At 31.1% G+C, this 15,269-nt stretch overlaps 1 protein-coding gene across 1 annotated transcript in view; it reads left to right on the plus strand.

The window, feature by feature from the left end:
• The window catches only part of LOC121116222 (sarcalumenin), a 28,166-nt gene extending 18,834 nt beyond the window's left edge, over window positions 1-9,332 (plus strand). The window contains exons 4-8 of the mRNA XM_040710466.2: window positions 321-508; window positions 4,938-5,150; window positions 6,331-6,609; window positions 7,220-7,408; window positions 8,607-9,332. Of these exons, the coding sequence (XP_040566400.1) occupies window positions 321-508; window positions 4,938-5,150; window positions 6,331-6,609; window positions 7,220-7,408; window positions 8,607-8,660 (923 nt within the window). The 3' untranslated portion in view covers window positions 8,661-9,332. The remainder of the gene's footprint in view (window positions 1-320; window positions 509-4,937; window positions 5,151-6,330; window positions 6,610-7,219; window positions 7,409-8,606) is intronic.
• The last annotated feature ends 5,937 nt before the right edge of the window (window positions 9,333-15,269 follow it).

A 15,269-nucleotide genomic window follows, 5' to 3' on the forward strand; every position in this document is an offset into this window, starting at 1 on the left:
ACATTTAATATGTATTTACGAATATTATATATAACTGTGAGCTTTGAACAGAGTAATGTGCCACAGAATATGTAGATAAGTTCATGTAAAAATTGTACCATTAGAGAGTCTATTGTAATTTTTTAGTAGCTTCAACTTGGACAATTTGCTATTTATACAAATTGCAAATTGTACATGACATATATAGAACATAATCACTATGTGTACCTAACACAAAAATTAGTCTTTTATTTATTATTAATACTATTTTTGGGTCATGGGTTTTTATTTCAGAAAAATATATATATATTCATTTTTGATCACACTCGTTTATTTCCAAGGTGTTTTGGACTATTTATCCACTGAGATATCCACTTCCAAACATAAAAAGTTCAATCTCATAACATTTGTGGACACTCCTGGCCTTGTTGATGGAGATATGAACTATCCCTTTGACGTAAATGAAACGATTCTATGGTTGGGAGATCTAGTGGATCTTGTTTTTGTATTCTTCGACCCTATCGGACAGGTTTGTTTATTTTTTGACAATTTTTTCCCTCTCAAAATTAATAACACAGCTGTTGCATAACGGACATTTCAAACATTCCCCTCTCCTTTCGGTGTAGTGGGGGTCTTTTAGCTATACTAATAGTTTTGAAACATATGTGACCCCTTAACACAAGCAAGAATGATTATTCTCAAAATTGAATTTAGACTATTTTGTTATTATTTGAAGAATTATCGTCAACTTATTCTTATTAACTCTTTGGGTGATTTTCAATTTGCACTTGAGAGTACCCAAAAACGAGCATCACAATAAAATAATGATACATTTTATTTTAACGAAGTCATATAGGATGCCAATACGAGTCCCTTAAATCAAATATTGTTTGCTTTAAACTATCTTTGGTATCTCAAATCATCCCACGAATTTGAATAATACGCCTGTAATTGATTCAAATCTGTCTATCAAATACTGGGTTGTATGTATATACGTGTCTTGATCTCTTGCAGATTTTGTAAGTTCCCCAATGATAAAGAATTTCTATGCAATTGAGGTCCGTAGACTGGCTAAACTACTCAATGACCTTAATGTGCTTCTTTTTGAGCCGCTCGTTTGTTGTTAAAGTCGTATGTTTTGGGTCATTATTGCGTTGGAAGACCAATCAACGTTTCTTTTTTAATTCCTGGCCATGAGAGAAAGGGGTTCTCGCTCAAGATTTCTAGAGTATATGACTAGTGTTGTGTGGGTCTGTATTTATTCTGTCCAGTCCAGTCATAGAACCGGCCCTTCAGGAACTGTTAGTCATTGATATTTTTAATAAAAATATCAATGGTTTATTAAGCAAAGTAAGAGATGCGAGATATGTTTGAAGACAAAAATATTGGGGTTTTTTTTTCATTATAATATAATATATTTAGATATAAAATTTATTCTATTATATAATGGAATTTAAAAAGAAAAGAAAAAGTGAAATCTTTCACTGTTGAAATAAACCTCTCATTCAAAATTGGGAAGGAATTTAACACTCAATTTCTCGTCTGTATGTATGAAGTAAAAAATATATTTGGATTTTCTCCTGTTCTTGATTTTTTTTCATGAATGTTTTTATGCTAACGCGCCACATATGTATATATACAGTCAGCTCCAAGGTTGTTGTTGAAGCAACTGCATTAAGCTCTCCTTATCTCTCATAAGTTATAACTTGAGAATTCTTATGTATGGAAACAAAAAGAGAAGTCATTTTTGATGAAACATGAGCTGTTATCCAGTTTGGGGGCATTTTTTTCATTAATGTTTTAATTTATTCGTTCTCTGTCTATCATTCTAAAATATTTACTAAAAATGTGTATGTCTTTGACAAGAATACATGCCATATATGTAGTACGCCACTTTGCCTGACTCTATGTTCAATAAAAACAAAAAAGATTAGGACGAATGAGTTTTACTAATATCCGGAGTGGTACAAGGCTTAGTCACTGAACCTTATGTAGAGACAAACTAGAGATAAAATACATAGAGTGATGATATTGAGTAATAGTAAGTAAAATTAAATGACGCCGTAAGAAGAGACAAGAGATTGAGCAATAGCAGGAGAAATTATATGACGCCGCGACAATAGATAAGAGAAAACTGATAGTTAACCAAAACATTCGAAAACATAGTATCCCCCCAAAGTTCAGAGTATACTAACGATTCTTATTCAATATTAGAACAGATAATTTTTTATTCTTGAATTGAATTATAGTCTGAATAATCTCCTATAACCATTATGGATATTTTGAAAGGCTTAATTTAATTATTCCCATCTACGGAACTATTGTTCCACGCGTGCCGTAGGTCGCCAACCCCTGGTCTAAATTACAGTTATAAGTCTCTGGTTTCTTAACTAATCCCATTAATTTGAATAGAAAAGGCTGTAATTGACTCAAATATGTCTATGAAATCTTGAATGTTTCTTGATTTTTTGTTCAAGAATCATCACCACATGTAAATATTATTTGAAATTTAATATTTCAATTTTTGGATCTTTGAAATTTTTCTCAAAAAAATTTTATATTTGAAATTTTTTCAAAAAAATGATCTTTTTAAAGAAAAGGTATGGCTTTCCAATTTTTTCTCAAAAAATTTTTATATTTGAAATTTACTTTTTGAAATTATTTAAAAAAAATTCCAGAAACACAGCCCTCCTCAAAATATATTCTTTTGGACGCCCCTGGTGCTTTATTCTGTACTTCTAAAGAAGTGCCTTATCTCCACCACAAATGGAACAACCAATTTTCATTTCTTCCCAGTGCTACTACTATTTATGTAGTTCTTTTGAGTAATTATCTTTTGATTGTCGTTAGGTAATATCTACAAGAAACAAAAAAAAACAAATTAAATAATGATGCATGAGAAAAGTAAAATTAGATATTAATATCTTTATAATATTATATGATGTGCTGGTCCCACACCTGTTGTTCTCTCTATCAAGACTTTTAATGCAAAAATTGCAGAATGCATGTTTTAATCCTGATTATGAGAGTTTCATAGTATGTAAAAAAAAAAAAATAATAGCTAAAAATTAATGTGGTCACCCTTACAATTTGAGAAATGTTTTTAGGGTGATTGGAGCTTAATATTTTATTAGACTAGAGGGTAATTCAGATAAATTTGTACCGTTCAAACGTTCCTTGAAGTAATCTCATGGGAGGACTCTGATTAATGTTCTAGCCAAAAAGCGCCAAGTATACCTTATAACAGTCTCCAGCGGCATCAACACTGACTTGAGAATGAAATCCTAACTCCTCTACAAGGCATATCCTTACAGACAAAATAAAGGCAACCGACCGGGCTACCAAAGAAAGAAAATTGCGTCAGAATTTTTTGAAGTTCCTTGGTAAACCGAATCATTTCTTATTTGGATGAGAAACAATGGACTGTCTACAGATCCCACTACATCCAAAACGACAGATGGTTTGCCACAGAGAGTGTTAATGCCCCCCACGTTGTTAAACCCAATTGTACGGTCAGAATCATGCCCCTGGGAGTTATGGGAGCAACGGCAGTGTCATACCCCATCTTCTTTGAGCCAAAGGAGAGATTTGGTGCCGATAGGTACTGTGAACTCCTGTCTGAGCGAGTGATACCTTGGATGAAAGCTGAGCCCAGTGGTGCCGATTTCCTGTTTCAAAAAGTATCGTCTCCCTCTCACAAGGGTCCGAAGTCCCAAAAATTCGTGAAATATGAGAAGGTGCTATTTTAGGACCCCAGACTTGGCCCTCCAACTCCCCCGATATGAATCCCATTGATTACTTCTGTTAGGGGAGTTGGAGATGCAATTTTTTGCCAATTCACATAACAGCATCTTCAAGTACTGGAACTAAGTCTCCCCAACGGACATGGTCAAGGCCTGCAAATATTTTAGGCCTCGTATCAAGTGAATGATTGGCAATTTTTCTTTTATATTATTAGAACATGTAAATAAAATTTATAACCTCTACTTGCTTCCCTTATTGATCAGGATGCAGTTGAATGTGGCTTGGATTTATCTGAACGACCTTGCAGGTACAAGCAGTTTAATTTTTTAAAGCAAAGTGGGGAAATGTGACTGTTAGCTTGAGTATAATTATGAAAATCGTGTGTATTTTAGGCTAGTTGAATAAAAAGAATAAGCCGAAAATCAACATAGTAACCCTGACAATCTATATAAGAGATTTGATAAGAGCAGCTTAGCTGGGATGACGTTTCATTAGATCAGCTACAATCAGCCTTGGCGAGGGAGGAGGGGGAGAAGGAAATAAAAAGGAAATTGGAAAGAATTACTTCGACGTCGAACAGTTATACTATATGACGTCACTATAATAAAGCGAGGTGTAAATTAATCGTTAGTCGTAAAAGCGTTATGGTATAACCTTTTAACACCCTAGGAAGAGAAAATTCACTCTTCAGATCATCGCCATCACCATAAAAACGTAGTAGTTAAAAAATACAGCGGATTTTCATCACGACTTGAGTGTTGGTTCTTGGTCGTCATGACACATTTTCCCCGCTCAAGATGTCGCGTTTTTATGATACTGCAGATGGTGTCACCTATAATTTTCCATCTTTTCCCCTCATAACCTAGTAAACATTTTATTCCTTTGGAGAATACACTTTGTTAATATTAGATTAAAAATCAGAGTGAGTTCATGGGGGCTGAATATTTAGTTATGAAGTTAGATTAAAGTAGTATACTCATTGTCTCTACAGAACACAAAAAATGTTGCATGGAATATTACTTTGGAGAATCATACGTTTCGCCAACGAACAATGAACAATTTAGGGATCTCTATAAGAGTTAGAAACCGTACATATATTTTATGACATTTTTGCAGTTATAAGTTTTGACACTCTTCTCTATTTTGACTTCCCCTGTACACACGTTTTTTAAAATAATAAGCTAATTGTATCCTTCTTCCTTTTATTTAATTAGGCTCTATGTAAACGTACCTTAAATATAGTCGAAGAACTAAGCAATCGCCATCCAGAAAGGGTTCGATTCTACTTGTCTAAAGCTGATGAAGCGGGATATGAATCTGATAGACAGCGTGTTATGATGCAGATAGTTCAGGAACTATGCAAACGTCCGGGACTGAATAAAACCGGATTTGACATGCCTACCATCTTTATCCCAAATCCAAACAAGGTAAGTCATCAAAAATTAATGAACTTGGATAGTTGCGGCGACCATAATGTATAGATTATTGTAGGGTACTAATCCGGGGTTTCAAAGAATTTCGGTTTGGATATATCACATAGTATAATTATGTCTAAATATATTTATTAAATGAATTTTACGTTAACTTCATGTTTGTTTCCAAATTGTGAACATCGTCACATTCAGACATAACACAGAAAAAAATGGCTTTGGACCGAGACTCAATATTATATAGTACATTTATCAACAGTATTTTTGTCCACCGGCTAAAACCAACATTTATTACTGTTATTTAAGCCATAAAACACAGAAAGGACCATGAAAATATTTTACTACAATAAGTTTGGGTTCAAAAGTTTTTTTTAACCACGTTTTCAATGTATAACTTTGATTCAGACCCATATTTTGAAGTGAGATAACTATATAAATGAAAATTAAAGTTAATAACAATGAATAAAATCCTTCCATCATTCGAAAGATAAATTATTTATTAAGGTATCTTGAATAGAGTTCCTGCAAAATGTCTATAATCATACAAAAATCAAGTAAAATGAAGGATATTATTTGGAAGGTTTATATTATAGCTAAAACTTTAAGTAATTTACTTGACTTATTCTTATTAAATTTCGGAACTTTTCACGCAACCTTTTTGATTGCTTATTTATTAAAAAAGTTAAACTGAAAAAGTCAATAAATCTTTTGATGTTGTAATATAAGATTTATTTTTTTAGTTTTAGCTATAGTATAAAACATGTGCCAAAGATATTAGCTTCCAAATATGTTTCCACATTTCATTTGATTTTTTTATGATTTCACACACTTTGTAGGAACTCTTTTCAAGATAACTGATTAAATAATGTATCTTTTGAATCCTGGAATGTTGAGTATCAATCGTTATTACCTTTAATGTTAAATTATATTGTTATTTTACGTTTAAATATAGGTATGAATCGTAACTATACTCTAAAATTGTGATTATAAAAATAAGGTTCTAATGACCAACTTATCACTTATTTGCATGTTCTATGGTTTTAATAATATCAATATCAATAATATAAGAGGATTTTTGCAAGTAGGCGTTCCAAGATCTGAACTTTCTTGCCTAGTGCTATCTATATGCTTGCTGTTGCTGATAATATCATTGACATTTAATTATTTATATCCATAGGAAATTAACTGCGTGAATCAAATCAACGACGTGTGTAGGGACATTGAAAAAACCATCAGTCACACCATCCAGAATACGTTGAATTATGTAGAAAGAGACTGCGATAAAATCAAATCTCTGATTGATGAACAAATTGAGGAAGATAATAAGAAAAAAAGTCAAAATATGAGTCTCAACTTTAAGATCATGGGAATGACTTTAATTGTAGCTTTTCTCATGATTCCATTGGTCGTATCATTCTTTAGAAATAACTTCATTCCTTCTTCTCCGACTTTTAGTGTAAGTTATTTCAAGAATTACTTTTAATCCATCAACACTAAATCAAGTAAGGCGTATTTTCTCGAAAATGGGTACCTCTTAGTATATTTCAAAATGTGTAAATACTTAATTAGGCCAATTTCAGTTTTTGATGTATAAAAAAGTCTGATACTCCAAATATTGAACGTAGAAAAACGAGAACGTTTTCATGTATATCTGGGGGTTTCAAAGCTTTTTTTTTTGTCTGAAAGGACTATGGAAATCATTAAAAAAAACGAGGTTATCAAGAGAGGTGGATATCATTATGATTAATTGAATGTAATTAAATTTAGCTTCCAAATAATTAAAAAAATATGGCTCTACCTGATCTAGTTTCTTTGTTTGTTTTCCTAATATATCTGAACCACCCTGTATATATAATCTTCGTACCAAGTTTGATCAAAATCGGTATCTAACTTTTGCCATAATCCTGTTGACTAACAAACAAATAAACTGAGGCAAAAACCTAATTGGAAGTAATAAATGATGAAACAGAATAATTTTTGTTCAAGATTGCTTTTGTGTTGACACACCACATATGTTCATTCGTCAACCAAGTAAAACTATATTTTACCCTTCTCTCAATTATTAGTTATTTAAGTCAAAAATTGAGGATGTGAAAAAAACGGATGTTGGCTCAATTATAATCGCAATCCTGGGTGTGTATGTAATCATGATTTGGAGGTGGAACGAGAAGAAAGTCTCCTCAATACCTCGGAAGAGAAAGAATGAGCTCCTTCAACAACAGAAACACGTTGATCAAACTGTTAAGGAGAAAAGGGTAAGGATTATGCTCCATAATAAGTGAGTTTTTACATCTATCAACCGTTGGACGTTACGACGTCAGAGGCGTTGCAAGATTATATTTTGGGGAGGGGGCTTGGATCAAGGTATTTTTTGATTTTTTTAAAAATCCACAGCTGTTTACAAAAAGTTGATTTTTTTTCTTCAAATATTGCATTTTTGGAGAAATTTTAAAAAAATCCTTAGCTATTTACAAAAAATTAAACTTCAAATATTAAATCTTTTAGAAAAAAAATTCAAAAATCCACAGCAGTTTACCAAAAGTTAAATTTTTTCGGAAAAATTACAAAAATCCACAGTTGTTTCCTAAAAATTAAATTAAAAAAAAATTTCAAATATAAAATTTTTGGGGAAAAATTTCAGAAAATAAATTTTCTAATAAATAGCAAAAAAAAATTTTTTTTTTTTTTTTTTTGGGGGAGGAGGAGGCTATAGCACAACAAAAAACTTTATATATTTCTTAAAAAATATATTGGACATTAAAAAAACAAAAAAAAACTTCGTGTCATACTGTTCACGTTCGCAGGATTGTATAGGTTTTTTTGTTATTGTTATTGGGGGATTTCTAGAATTGTTATGAAAAATATCCATAAATTTAAACGTTTTGAAAATAATTTCAAAAATCCAAAGCTATTTACAAAAAAAATGATTTTTTTGGAAAATCAAAAACTGTTGACAAAAATTTTGGAAATGAAATTTCAAATGTTAAAGTTTTTTAAGAAAACATTTCAAAAATCAATAGCTGTTCACAAAAAATTTCAAATTTTTTGAATTTTTTTTCAAAAATCCACAACTATTCATGCAAAATTTCAAAAGTCCACAGAATTTTGAAAGTGAAATTCCAAATATTCAATTTTTTGAATTTTTTTAACAAAAATCCATAACTATTAACAAAAAATTTCAAAAATCCACAGTTTTTTCACGAAAAATAAAAAAAAATAAAAAAAGTCCATATTTCAAAAAAGAAATGTTAATTATTATTTTTTGGGGAACAAAAAATTAAAATTCTTCTATTATTCACAAAAAATCCATAGCTATTAAAAAAGGAATTAACTATTGGGGATATTTGGATATTGGGGGAGGGGGCTACAGCGGAAGCCCCTTGCGTAAAATATGCGTGTAAAAACCTAAGTGAATACCCTTAAATTTATGTTATTTGTATATTTATTTCATAGACCACTCTCTACCTAGACTATTTGGATCAAATGCTCTCCTCAAATGACATATGAAATCCTTTCTTTCCAACAAATACATCCCAAAATCATCGTCCACGTGTATTTTTTTACGTCACGTTTTCGTGGGAAAATAGTAACGTATTCTCCTTTCAATGGTATATTAATCAAGTCCTTGATATATATTTAGCCATCGGAGACTAATCAATTTTTATCAATGATCATCACATGAAGGAAACCCCAAAAAACCAATTACAATTCGCAATCAGCAAAATTATCACTTCATTAACTCGGAGAATAGATGCACAAATTGGGGGATCCTAATGCTTCATAATGAATTACTTATTCTCTGGCAACTGTACCTCAAACACATAAATATATACCTCTATGTCTCTCTTTGTACTCAATGATGCTGCATGTTGTTTTTGCCATTCCTGCCAAAATCTCTGTATTCTCTAATATTACAAAACTTGCATCGGATTCACAATTATTTTAACTCAATCTACAAAGGACTTATTATTTTTTATTTGTATTGAAGGAATAGTGTAATAAATGCTGTATCTTATTTTTAATCAAAGGATTAGTTCTGTATGCATTGAGTGTATATATCATATTTATCCTTCTACTAGACTTGAATCTGCTCTGCAAATTTTGTTTTGTTTTTTTGGAATGATTGTATCTATTATCCTAAAGTCCAATTTTCTTTAATAATAAATGACTTGATTTGTATGTGCATTAACAAATTATTTACGTTGTTATTCTGTTAGTACCCTGAGTAATTAGGTGTCCGTTAAAATACAAATTTTGCTTTAAATATATGGAAGATCACTGCCCAAGAAATCCTCAGTGTTTCTCTCAATTTTTCAAAATCACACTCTCACGTTACTAGAGTTACTTAGTCTGTCCTTATTTGGGACTAAAGACTGCAGTCCCGTCCAGTATAATCTCGGTCCGGTCCAATTCTGCCGAGCATATCAGTCCTTGTTCTACATTTTTATGTCTTGGATCAAAAATGCATTCATTTCTTTTAAAGATTCATACATATATACTGATAAACTTTGCTTTATTAATATAGATGCTAAGGGGAAGAGTCTGAAAAGACTCGTAGGAATGATAAAATAAATATCTAAATTATGTTCACTCATTCACACACCCTCTACTAAGTCCCGTTCTTGGACATTTTTTGATAGAGTCCTAGCTGAATAAAACACTTTATTTTTCCTCTACAATAATCCCATCCCTAACCATGCAGGGCGAGTCAAAATATTAAAAAAACGCAACTGACAATTTTAAGCCTATCAGAATTTAAGGGAATCATTATTTAGCTCGTTGATATGTTTATTACCTCTTTCCTCAAGGGTCTCTTTAGAATGACTCTCTATTAATTTCGTGACCAATTTTTTTTCTTCGATAAGTCTTTGCTTTGTCAAACTCTCTAAAGTCTTGTCTGGACTATGGTTCGTCACAATTTATTTCGTCAAGAGGAGATAATATTCTTTTAATACTAACAAACATTAGAGAAAATAAGCATTTGATCCTTTGCCGATTTCGTAAGTTTGCCCACTGACAAAGAAAATAACCGTTTTATAATTTGATGGTAGGTTGATTTTAAAATTGAAATATACTATCCAAAAACTGATTGTTTGAAGGAAAAAATCCTGAGTATATCCCCAAGAATACATGGGAGTAGAAACATGATTTTTTGGGGATGTTTATTTGCTAAGGTGAATGGTCGACTTCCTTGCATCAAAGGGAGGATAGATGGACCATGTACCCTGGCAATCTTTGGCGACAACCTCATTCCTAAGAGCAGGGGTACTTAAAATGGGCTTTTATAATGGGTCTTCCAACACACAAAACAATCGGTCAAAGCAACAAAGAAGAAGCGAAAGAATAGCACATTAAGGTCATGGTTTTGGAGTAGCCAGTGTTTACAAGGGATCAAATACTTATTTTATTCACTGTATATTTGCATCAAAATAATAAATGAATTGTAATTATTAAAGTTATATCTGACAAAACTATCATTATTGCTACAGCAAGGATGTCTAACACCTGACCCGCGAGCCACATTGTGGCTTGCTTAATGTTTAAGTACAGCCCACTATTCTTTCTCACTTCAACGAGTATTTTTTTAAAATTAACGCTCAAGATTTTTTTTTTTTTTTCAACAAAACAGAGAAAATAATTTTTTCTTATGGATTTCTTTCCTAAAAGAATAAAGTGATGCGATCAAATTATACAACGGAGGAAAAAAAAACAGGGGTCGCCCCTGAATAGGGGTGCCGGATTGGTCTTTTTTTATGCAGTCTGGCTTTGTAAAATTTCAAATAAATATCTATTTAATTGTTTTGTTTTATAAAGCCATTTTTCATGACATTTAATTTAATAGGTTCTGTGGCCCATTATAATATTTCAATATACAATATTTCAATGTGTTGGAAAATTCAACTTCCAGCCTTCCTCCTCCTTGCAAAAGAAGAGACAAAGATAAAGCGAAAGATTACAATTTGTCTTTGTCACATTTCATTTTGTCTATTCTTCGTATCGTCATATTTCATCTCTAGTCAAAATATATATGACTTTAAATATAATTAAGATAAATTCCCTGCACTAATTCTATTTAAAATGTAGAATCTTCTTCTCATTATAGCAGTAATTAATCCCCCCCCCCAATTAGATAACAGGTAGCTGATATTAATAAGGTTCTTAATTCAGTCGTACCATATGTCTCACTCCCGCGTTCTCCTCACATTCTTTTTTTCCTTACAATAACGTGTCACTTCTACTTATGGAATAAAACCCCTAGACTTACGATCTTTGCCCATGAAAGAATTGAAGTAATATGTCAAGATTCATATTATGCGTTGACTCCTTCTACTGAAATTATTTAAATTCAATAGCCTATTTCTAAAATACATCATTCAATTGTATCCCCACATGATTTTATTTTAAGGATTTGCTTAGAAACAGTTCAATTACTGCCTCAAACAACTTTCTTTGATTGAATCAGGCATAATCTAGAGCCTGCAATATGGATTTATTGATTAAATTGTCATGAGGGGTATAAAAAGTTAAAAAATATAAATTACATGAATCATAATATGTATAATGAAAATTGTCTTTGCTTCCACAAAAGATAAGAGTTATCCCTTGGGACATTAAGTATTATCTCTATGAGTAGATTTGAAAATGTTATCTACGTAGATATATTATTATTTGAGAATGATAACGACACAAAACGAATGGCAAGAATCTTTTAGAATATATATATTTTTTTTCAAATTACACAATACACAAAGTCTCAGTCACAACAAACTTAGGTCATTTCTATTCTGGATTATTCCAGTTACAAAAAAGTGTATTAGATATTATATAACTTTTTATATTTATTTATTGGACACATATGTAAAATATTAATATTTTACAAAGCACAGCCATAAGTCTCATTCAAGCACTAGTGCTTCTGATTTGTATAGTTTCTTGTGGTATGTCACATCAAACAGTCTCTACAACTGCTACAAGCTGATCTTTGTTCCTGATTTCTTTGCAGATAATTACCCTTTCTCTCTACCATGGCTTACAAGAGAAAGTCCAGAGGGTCGCAATCAGAAGAGCCAAAAATGTTCAAAATTAGACGGTCACAATACTATAACAATTATGGTGGCATTCTGGGCAAGTGCACCATTCTGTTGAAAGGAAAATGAAGTTTCTAAAAACTCCTTCAGGATCTATGGGAGTACCATGGTCTTTAAAAAGTTCATTTGCGTTTGTAGCTGGCCAGGGTGTTTTTCTTAACTGTATCAGGAATGTAGGAAATAGGTTTTTTTCGCCGTTTGAGACCACTGCACCCCATACGATGATGGAAATCCTATTTCAATATGTGTTTATTACTACTAATTAAGGCCGAAGAAGATTTTTTTTTTTGCAAAACCTTCAAAAATGTCATAGAAATCGAGCAAGACAAGGTCAAAAAATTCATGACAGCCATTTATTTGATAGATCATCAAATATTGTACCGAAAAAAATGTCCGATACAAAAATCTCTGATTTATGAAATTAGAATCCTTTTCTATTTTAAAAAAAATAATTTTTTGTTTTTAAAATTTGTAAGAATTGAGGATTTTTTATTTCTTCTTACATTGAGAATCAAAATGTTATACTTGTTGATTAAAAATGGATTTTTTTAAAGTCAAAGTAACAAACAAACTATTCTTGGTGATATTTATATGTATACAAATGAATGATTCTCTCCATCTGACAGTTCCAACATTCGATCTTTATTTTTTCCAATTAAAACCACAAGGTTTTGCTACTTGTTTCAACACAGAAAATAGGCATAATCGGAAGAAGTCATTAAGTTCATATTTTTTTATTTTGAACAATTTATTGATACTGCATCCATGAAGTTTTTTAAACTTCAAAAAATTGTCAACCTGCTCAAATCGAGGACTATAAAAACCATGTATCAAATATGATATGCGTAACATTATAGCTTAATGCTAATTCCTGCGTAATTAGATCTAATCAAAAACGTAACAAAAAGGAATTAATGAAAACAGTGTCATAGCTATAAAATGAGACTGTCAAAGTTGTGGGGCACAGCTTGTAAGACGATACGTCGATTCATATATGAAAAAATATATCATAAGGAAAGATGATTTTTTTATTAGAACCTGAATAGTCTTTTTTATTTTTCAAAGTTGTTAGAAATGTCTTTTTATTCTTGAAGAGAGAACATATAGGTATAAAGTAATCACTAGTATCGTATCGTTGGAGAGTTATAAGTAGTGATGTAAATCGTGAATATTTTTTTTAGTTGTCCGTTTTTTTTGTTTTTTTTAAATTAGTAATCTAAAGAATGAAGTTTCGTGTCATCAACTGTTGTCATTATTATTTAACTCCTAACCAGTGAACTTCTTTGTCTAATATATATTCAAAACCTGATTGAACACTCGCGTGTGCTCATAACTACAGAAAGTCACCCTGAGGATTTATTGTCGAATTATTATTGTAAGTCCTTGTTGGACTCCAAGTAGAATCTAGGATCGATATCGGAGTAATTCTTGCCAATTACCTTGTTTATTTCTTTCTCCCCTCTCTTCCTTGTTGTAGCTGATTGTAGCTGATGTAATGAAATTTCATGAACATCATTCTCTCTCTCCATCAAAAGATTCATCAAATTGTGAGGGTTACCATGTTGATTTTCGGCTTCTTTCTTTTAAAACATGCCTAAAATACACACGATTTGCAATGCTACTTATAAGTGTAAATCCTCTCTGGACTCGGAGTAGAATTGGGCAAAGATAAAAGTAATTACTTCCTATATCATTGCTAGATACTGAGAGTGATTTATATTTAAATCCAACTTCTTATAATTCAGCTAATTCAATAAAACGTCATGACGGCTAAGCTGTTCTCTCGCTAGATAGTATCCAAATTGTCAAGATGACCACGTTCGATTTCGGTTTCTTTCCTTTGAGCATGTATGCATATTTTAAACTATAAATAGACTCCTACATGCCCAGGGGTTTTTGGATTTTTTTTGAAAACATAACTTTCAAATATCAAATTTTGTGAAACAAAATTTCAAATAACAATTTTTTTGAATTTTTAAAAACAAAAATTCATAACTATTCACAATTTTTTTTTTTTTGAAACAATTTCACATACTAAATTTTTTAATAATCCACAACGGCTTACAAAAAATTAAATTATTTCAAAAAAAAATTCAAAAATATACAGTTATTCACAAAAATATATTTATTTGGAAAATAATTTCAAACATAAAATTTTTTGAAACAAAATTTTAACTAACAATTTTTTTTGATTTTTTTAGAAATTTGAAAACTACTCACAAAAATTTAATTTTTTTTGAAAATAATTTTAAATTGTACATTTTTTGTACTTTTTTTTTATAAGAATCCACGTTTGTTCAGAAGAAAATATTTCAATAGTCCACAGTTGGATTTATTTTGGAAATATTATTTTAAATATTAATTTAAAAAAAAAAAATTCACATTTCAAAAATCCATAGCTATTCACAGAAAATTTAATTTTTTTGGAAAAAAATTTGAAAAATTATATTAAACTTTAAATATTATTTTTCTAATAAAAAGCTAAAATTCCTTCATTTTTTTTTTTTGGGGGGGATAGAGCTCCGGACGCCCCTGATACATGGCCACAAATTGAATGAAGGCTCTTGGATATTGAGCTCAGCATCCAAGAGTTTCAAATACTGAGTAGAACTCATAGATGCAATCATATAACATGTGTACCTATTTTTAATAACAAATTAAGGATTGTAGCAAACTACACTTATGTACATATATCAAATCAATATCAGCTTGAGGATTTAATCAGTTCATCATTCAACTCTTAGGAGTGAAGGAATCTATACAAACATTAGCATAAGTGGACTATTATTGTACATACGTAATAATGGCAGAGTTCATGTCTGTTCGGAATTTGAAGCCAGGTTTCAAGGATCTTCAACTAATGTGCATCATTTTGGATATTGGACGACCAAATGTCACTAAGAACGGTCATGAGGTAAGGAAGAAAGGAGGCTCTTGTCATAGTTTCATACAGTGATAGGGAGGACATTTGAAGATTGGCTCTTTTTGTAATTACAACCTGAAAATATTTTATTTTATTTTCCAAAAC

The sequence above is a fragment of the Lepeophtheirus salmonis genome, chromosome 4 (assembly GCF_016086655.4).
Source record: "Lepeophtheirus salmonis chromosome 4, UVic_Lsal_1.4, whole genome shotgun sequence".
NCBI classification, from domain to species: Eukaryota; Metazoa; Arthropoda; class Copepoda; order Siphonostomatoida; family Caligidae; genus Lepeophtheirus; species Lepeophtheirus salmonis.